Here is a 7,512-nt window from a genome sequence, read left to right on the forward strand (position 1 = left end):
GTTGGAGACTGTCGTATAACCGTCCATCTGTCCGCCCCGCAGCGACCCAGGGTCCGTTGGCGGAGACGACCGACGACTTCTGGCGCATGTTGTGGGAGCACAACTCGACCATCATCGTGATGCTGACCAAGCTGAAGGAGATGGGCCGCGACAAGTGCCACCAGTACTGGCCCAGCGACAAGTCGGCCAGGTGAGATACCACCTCCTGTCTGTGGGAGAGGGACGCTGGGTGGTGGGGCCTATGATGGGTTGAGTACCTCAGTTTTTGGCTGGTGCGATTGAGTATTGATTCTTGGACTTTAGGGTGATATTTGTATTCCTGTGATGGAAGTTGGCATGTGGTGCAGTTAGTTCACGAAAGGCTTGGAGAACCGAAAATATTCGCTACGCTATGCTCTAGTCTTGGCAAATAATGTATTAAATTGTTTCGTCTACTTACGTTTCGTGTTCACAGGTACCAGTACTGCGTGGTGGAGCCTATCAGCGACTTCAACATGAGCAACTGCACCATGAGGGAGTTTAATGTGACGGACGCGCGGGACGGCACGCCGCGTACGGTACGGCAGTTCCAGTACACCGACTGGCCCGAACAGGTGAGAGGTATACACTATACAGCGGCAGTTCCAGTACACCGACTGGCCCGAACAGGTGAGAGATATACACTATACAGCGGCAGTTCCAGTACACCGAGTGGCCCGAACAGGTGAGAGGTATACACTATACAGCGGCAGTTCCAGTACACCGACTGGCCCGAACAGGTGAGAGATATACACTATACAGCGGCAGTTCCAGTACACCGACTGGCCCGAACAGGTGAGAGATATACACTATACAGCGGCAGTTCCAGTACACCGACTGGCCCGAACAGGTGAGAGATATACACTATACAGCGGTAGTTCCAGTACACCGACTGGCCCGAACAGGTGAGAGATATACAGGGTGTCCCATAAGTTCGTTCTCACCTAAATTTTACGTTTTTAGGCTCTCTTGCTTAAAGGCACGCTGAAATTGGTTCGTTACTGAGCTTACATGGTTGCCATGGCTGGTAGAAATATGCTCCACAGTAACTAATTTCTGTAGACAAAATAATTTTTGCTAGAGAGCCCGTTTTCTACACAGACGACTAACGCCGCAACATAGAGGTCTCCAATACGGGTACGTTTCGGTATTTAGTCAGCACGTGACCATTCGCGACGATTAAGGGTGATTGAGGCCTACCAGTCTGTAGACAATGTCCATCGCTAACTGGACGCACAGTCAGCAAGTGACACCGATGATTTGTCGGAAGTCAATCATTGCAAGTTTATCCTCTTTTTTTGTCAGCTCTCAGGAGTGAGCCATGTGGCCAAAACTGTGTGGCGCCAAAGTGGCCATCAAAAAGGTCAAAGGGTTAGAAAGTTGGTAAGCAGACTTTTCAGGATGGATTACCAGCTGTCTAAGAGTGTTCTTTCGGGGTACATAACTCAAGGTGACTTAAGCTTTGCTTACCGGAGGGCTCAAAACAGTCAAAAATGTCTTAAAATGGCCAAACATGAGTTTCGTTATGCCTGAGGCTAAAAAAACTAAAGGGCTGAGGACATCAACCAGGTCATCTGGACTAACTAGTCCACGTTCGAGACGAAACACCCGTCCAAACCCGAAAACAACCCCATAAGGGCGAAGGAGGAGGCCTCTGTTTCGTCCCGTTATGTTCCCATGCGAAAGGCCAAGGTCACGGTATTGTGGGGTTATAGGCGTCCAGACGCTAACCAGGTTGCGATTGGTGTCCCAGAAACAGCTTTGGGAAGCATAATACTTTCCCAAGAATATCTAGGAGGAGTTTTAACCCTCAAGCTGAACTCGAACCGCGAGTATGAACACATTTATAGAGGAGAAAATGGCATCCGAGAGGTCGTAGGCCCATCTTCAGGCAAAACAGTGCATCAGTGCACAGGTCAAGCAAAGCTTAAAAGCGGTGCAAGGAGACTGTGACAGGCGTTTGTGGCAAGACCACATGCCAGGCACCTCATCGGATCAAAATTTCATAAAAATTTGTTGGTTATGCTGAAAATTAGGCTCGTCGAAGTGTAGCGCTGTTCCAGCCTCGAGGAGCTCACGGCGCATGTCAAGTCAGTCTGGGTTAACTTTATGCCTGCTATGCAGCCAAACATGCCGGTTGGCATGCCGCAGCATGTGTTCATGTGTTTGCCTATTAAATGAGGAGCACATTGAGGGGTTACAAATATATCAAAACGCAATGTACTCTGTTTCACATGCAAATATAATGTGAGAACGAACTTATGGGACACCCTGTACACTATACAGCGGCAGTTCCAGTACACCGAGTGGCCCGAACAGGTGCGAAGCACAAGGAACAGTTTCAGTACACAATTCACATATTCATATATGGACAGTTCCAGTACACCGACTGGCTCGGACAGGTTTCTGATGTATACTCTGCTCTTAAGTAACCGTTGTAAATTATATTCCGGCAACTCCTAGTTTCGGTCCCAACCCAGTGGTCGGAGGTCGCACATCAAGAAGTTGTCTCGAAGTGTAACAATGGACTGTCTGTTGACCCGCACCCTGCCCCGGTTCTGCAGGGCGTACCGGCGTCGGGCGAGAGTTTCGTCGACTTTGTCGGTCACGTGCACAAGACAAAGTCGCAGTTCGGCCTGGACGGACCAATCACCGTCCACTGCAGGTCAGTCACGTGGTTGGTGGGTTTTGGAGACCTATGTGGGAGTGGGCAAGCAGTGGAAGTCACGTGATAGCAGGATATGTCGTGTTGTTGTCCCTTCTAGATGGGTGTGGTATCCCGGGCATTTCTTTTGATATAACTACATATGGCGCTATGTTGGTATCTGATAGAAAATTCAGCAATTTGTTCGGTATATTTCAGCTGTCTTGCACCAAACTCTACCGTTTCGTCATAGTATGTCCCGTATCTAACCCCGTCCAATCTGTGTCTGCCCCTACCTGACCCATCTGTCTGTGTGCCCCCGCAGCGCCGGCGTGGGTCGGACGGGCGCGTTTATCGCGCTCAGTATTGCCCTGGAGCGGATGCAGTTCGAGGGCGTGGTGGACATGTTCAACACGGTGCGGATACTGCGCACACAGCGACCAGCCATGGTGCAGACCGAGGTCAGTGCGCAGCGCCCCTGGCGGCCGCCGGCACAACTAACCCGCCCGGCCGGACCGGCGGCGGGGACGGGGCGGGACTTAGAGAGATAATGTTAAAGTCAGCTGAGGTTTCTCAAACGTTTTTACGTCTGATTTCCGGATTGTGGTCAGGTACAGTTATGAGGAGCTTTTTGACAGACGTTCACCGTTGTTCGGTTCAAGGTCATGCATGGGAACTTGCATAGTTGGCACCCAGCTATCAGTATCGAATCAGCCATCTCCAAGGAACGCTATTTTTTTTTTTGTAATTTTATTACCTAAGCCGGTTACATATGCCAAACTTAAGCTCCCGGTGCTAAGTTGATTGCTAAACTTGTCGAACATGTGCTGTCATGCTCATGGGTGTAGGAGCGCCAAAAATATTGGTGAAGGATGCCACCTGAACCTTACATATGAAAAGGGACAGGACCGTGCTAACCAACACGCACAGTGCAAGCGGGGGGGGGGGGGGGGGGGGGGGCGAATTTCGCCAACCCCTTGTTTTTTGCAGATGTCTTACGCCCTTATTTATCATCCCATTAACGTCAAATTTTCAATGCCTGCCTAAAACTGAATTGTGCATCTTGCCATGACAGCAAGATGTAAATCAGGGCCTCGGCTAAGGAATTTTGACTACTGGGGCAAATGGTCAAAGTGTGTTAACCCGCGCCCTGCTGGGAGGGGGGGAGGTTTTTGAACACCCACCCCCCCCCCCTGCGGTTTTCGCGGATATCTGAAAAACGGCGGCACCTTATCATCTATCAATTTTATACATTTTGTGAAAATTTCAGACCAGGGTCCTTCAAGGTCAGGTCACCAGGTCGCTACAAGTGACCTCACTTCATAAACACATCATAAAATGTTTCAATGTATGCCATAGCTACACCAAGTGACGGATCGCTTTGAAGCTTTCAGCAATTGATAAGTGCAACAGTATGTACAAAATTCGGAATTTTCATATCGGTGACCTAAGGTCGGGTCAATTTTGCGACCTCTCTAGGTATTATAAGTCAATGGGAGAAAATTCAAAACCGTCTTTTTCGGACAAAAGTCATTCTAAACACTCTTGAACACTAAATTGCAAGTAACTTTGACACAATGAACATGAAAACGGCACCCGTGACCCCTGTTTATGCCCCTAAGGTCATCTCAGGTCACGAATGGTATCTAACAGTTTTTTGCGACTAACTTTTGAAAGAGGCATGCTAGAGCGATGAAAACGCCTTATATATGTTCAGCTCGACGATACAGATCCACTAATATGCAACATGACAATGTCAGGTCATGACCTTGACCTGAGGTCAAATTTTCAAGTTGACCTTTCAAGGTCAAGTTATAGTTCATTCGATGCGTCTTGACAAGAGGAACTCGATGCCGGTAAAAGTAAGCTCGTACAAGGCTTGGGTCAAAAGTAATTGCAGAAAAACTTTCCGAAAAAAATCGGCTATTTTTGCAGTTTTTGCCCCCTGCAGGCAAAACCGTTGACATTAGGCCAAATCTGAGAGAATTACTCAGAAAGGGCGTTAATAGGGCTATCGAATGCGCTTTTCCGTGGCGCTGTAGCTCTATTGGTTCCTGAGCTATGCGTTGGTTTCTTGGAAATTGTCGACATTCGGCCTGGAAATCGGCGAAATTTTGCCCTCAATGACCTCTGGTGACCTGACCTTTGACCTGACCAAAAAAGTGACCGAAGTGATTTCGTCATTATTTTTGGCGCTCTTTCGAACGCCGCCTTCTGCGTATCGCTACGTGGCCCAGGAGCCGAGTTAGAAGGGGGGGTGTTCAAACACCCCCCCCCCCCCAGCAGGGCGTGGAAATCCAGGACCCCCAGCCGGGCGCGGGTTAAAAAACAGACATTTGATCAACCGTCGAATCCAGTAGTTCTAAGCATAGGTAGGTGAAGACCCTCCCTTGCATTGTCCAAGATTGGTGAAGGATCCTTCACCAATCTGAAACTTTGGTGAAAGGTATCCTTCACCAAAGAGATACGTTGCTACACCTATGGACTCATGCTGCCTTGATTGGAGAATGTTTTATGTAGAAGTGCACCCCTGTATGACAGACTTTTAGTAGATGTCTGAAGGCACACCGTGTTTCGGATGCCATGCTGCTTCGTTCGAGTGTTTTTGTTTGACTAGTTGTTAGTGCACGCGTGTGACCTTTTGTTTGACACTCTGCCCGTCGGCTCGGTGTTTGCGGCTCCCCCTCCCTCTCCCTCCCTGCCCGCTCTCCCTGACTTGGTTGGTGTGTTGTGTTGTGCGCCCACCCCACCCTACCCCGCCCCCTCTCTCTCTCCCTGGCTGTGGCGGCAGAGCTGGGGGCAGTTGAAGAAAACATACATAGTTATGCACAAGTCGGCTATGATAAAAACGCCAGTGATCGCTCCTAGTAACGTTGTCTCCTCCCTCTATCTGCGACTGTCCCCGGCTCTGCGGCGGCGCTCTCTCCGCTCCCACCCTCTCTCTCGGGACGGCGGCTGTCACGTTGGCGCCGCGCCGCGCGCTCTCTCCACTCTGCCCTCAGGAAGAGTACCAGATCTGCTATGAAGCGGCCATTAGATTCTTGCAGTCGTTTGATTTCATCATCGAGGAGTAGCGGCTGGGCTCGAGTGAGAGCGTAGGTACGCCATCCGCCGGTCGGAAGGGATGGGGACGGGCCTCTCCTCTCACCACACGCCGTAGCATGGAGGACACCCGCCGCACTAACGGACTGGTGGAGCGCGGTGGCCGGTGACCGGTCCGAGGGACGACAGCTGGTGGTGGTCAGGATTACTTTACTGATGCGGTGGGGTAAGAGCGAGAGAAACCGCCGACTGAGTCGGGAGGGAGTACGACGACAGGGCGCCGGCCCCGGGTGGCACCCGTGGTATACGCATGGGTCGATTCGCGACTAGTAACTTAGTTAACTGGAGTGGAGCATGAGACGTGGAGCTGTGTGTTGTTCATGCGATATTTGGCATGTTATAGCCTGCTTTGTTTACTCATTTCTGCATGCTTTTCATAAACAAGCAGCCTGCTTGTGCACTAATTTACCTCTGCATTGTACATACTTTTATCGATTCGTGATTGAATAGTGTGTGGCTTGCCCGTTGTCTGTTCCTTGGACGGCACCCTCTGAGCCGCTGTTCCCGCCGCTCTCTTGGTGCCGTACCTTAATGTACCTCTGACCCGCCGTTACCCTCTCGCAGGACCAGTACCAGTTCGTGTACCGCGCGGCGCTCGAGTACCTCAACTCGTTCGACCACTACGTGGCCTAGGGCGCCACCTAGAGGCCCCGGTCGGCCGACCGAGGAGGTCCGTTCACCGGCGGAGACCAGCCGCGCACAGTGGGACGATCGCGCCGCGCCGGTGACAAAAGTGCTGCGCGGAGACAGTGCCGGCGCGCGAGAGAGGCGTCGGTGACGCGGTGTGTACATATGTGGCGCCGCCGCCGCAGCCGTCGGGACAGCGGTCCCACATATCAGGAGCGCGAGCGGCCGGCCCACCAGCAATAGAGGCAGGCGGGGGCCGCCCCGACTCCCGACGGAACAGACTCAGCACAGCAGGACACGGGAAACTGCGGCCCGCAGGCGGACGGAGAGGATTGAGCGGCGCTGCGAACGCTACTCGGTATTTTATTTAAAGTTAACGGCGTCCAGTCTCCGTTTCATGCCGCTGCTTTATTCGATTTATACCTACGACACTACAGAAAACGTGCAATTCCTTTTATAGCATTTGATCAGATCTGGCGCTCTTAAGCGTTAATGACAATAAATGTATTATGTTTTATGCGGAATGTGGTAGAAGCTGCACTTCTGTTGTCGATTTTGTATGATCTGTCGCTGTTTTTCTGTGAGCCTGGAGCCACATTCCTGGTGAGACTCTCAGCCATATGTTGATATGTGATACGGCCTGGCAGGCGCACAACGCGGCGTGCACATTCGCGCAATGGAGGCCGTCGGCGCGCCACCGCGAGTCCCCTCATAGCAACGAGAGATTAACGGTGTGTGTGTATGTGTGTGTGCGCGCGGGACAGTGTTCGAACAAGCGGCAAAAGTGGCGCCATCGCGACGACCCGTCATCCCATTGTGTATTTTATGTTCTCGGTGCGTCCTCAGTGTTTGATGAGTTTGCAGCCGGCGGCGTTAGATGGCACTGTCGGCGGCCGCCCGTTGTGGTGGCCGCGGTCGGTACGCCTCCTACGCTGGGGGTGGGACCGGCCCGGCCCAGTGTCCCCCTCCCTCGAGAACCATATCCTGCCGAACGGTGCCGGCAGACGCGCCGGTTTTGTAAATTACATGTTTGTACATAGCAACATACATTGACTTTGGAGGAGACTGTGTTTGTGAATTGTGACGCAGAAAAATTGATGCTCGACGGAATGATATTGCAC

General features: G+C 51.6%; 1 protein-coding gene across 8 annotated transcripts in view; it reads left to right on the top strand.

The window, feature by feature from the left end:
• Window positions 1–7,451, top strand: part of LOC122367418 (tyrosine-protein phosphatase Lar-like) — a 135,234-nt gene extending 127,783 nt beyond the window's left edge. For 3 of the 8 annotated variants that reach the window (XM_043340463.1, XM_043340465.1, XM_043340467.1), the window contains 6 exons: window positions 43–190; window positions 455–593; window positions 2,583–2,683; window positions 2,988–3,123; window positions 5,665–5,761; window positions 6,329–7,451. In XM_043340463.1, coding sequence (XP_043196398.1) covers window positions 43–190; window positions 455–593; window positions 2,583–2,683; window positions 2,988–3,123; window positions 5,665–5,736 — 596 coding nt within the window. In that variant the 3' untranslated portion in view covers window positions 5,737–5,761; window positions 6,329–7,451. Of the gene's footprint in view, window positions 1–42; window positions 191–454; window positions 594–2,582; window positions 2,684–2,987; window positions 3,124–5,664; window positions 5,931–6,328 lie in introns of all 8 variants that reach the window. The other 5 variants (XM_043340466.1, XM_043340464.1, XM_043340468.1 and 2 more) reach the window with 2 other exon arrangements.
• Window positions 7,452–7,512: the final 61 nt, after the last annotated feature.

Source organism: Amphibalanus amphitrite, unplaced genomic scaffold (assembly GCF_019059575.1).
Source record: "Amphibalanus amphitrite isolate SeventyFive unplaced genomic scaffold, NRLGWU_Aamphi_draft 000869F_arrow, whole genome shotgun sequence".
In the NCBI taxonomy this organism is placed as follows: Eukaryota; Metazoa; Arthropoda; class Thecostraca; order Balanomorpha; family Balanidae; genus Amphibalanus; species Amphibalanus amphitrite.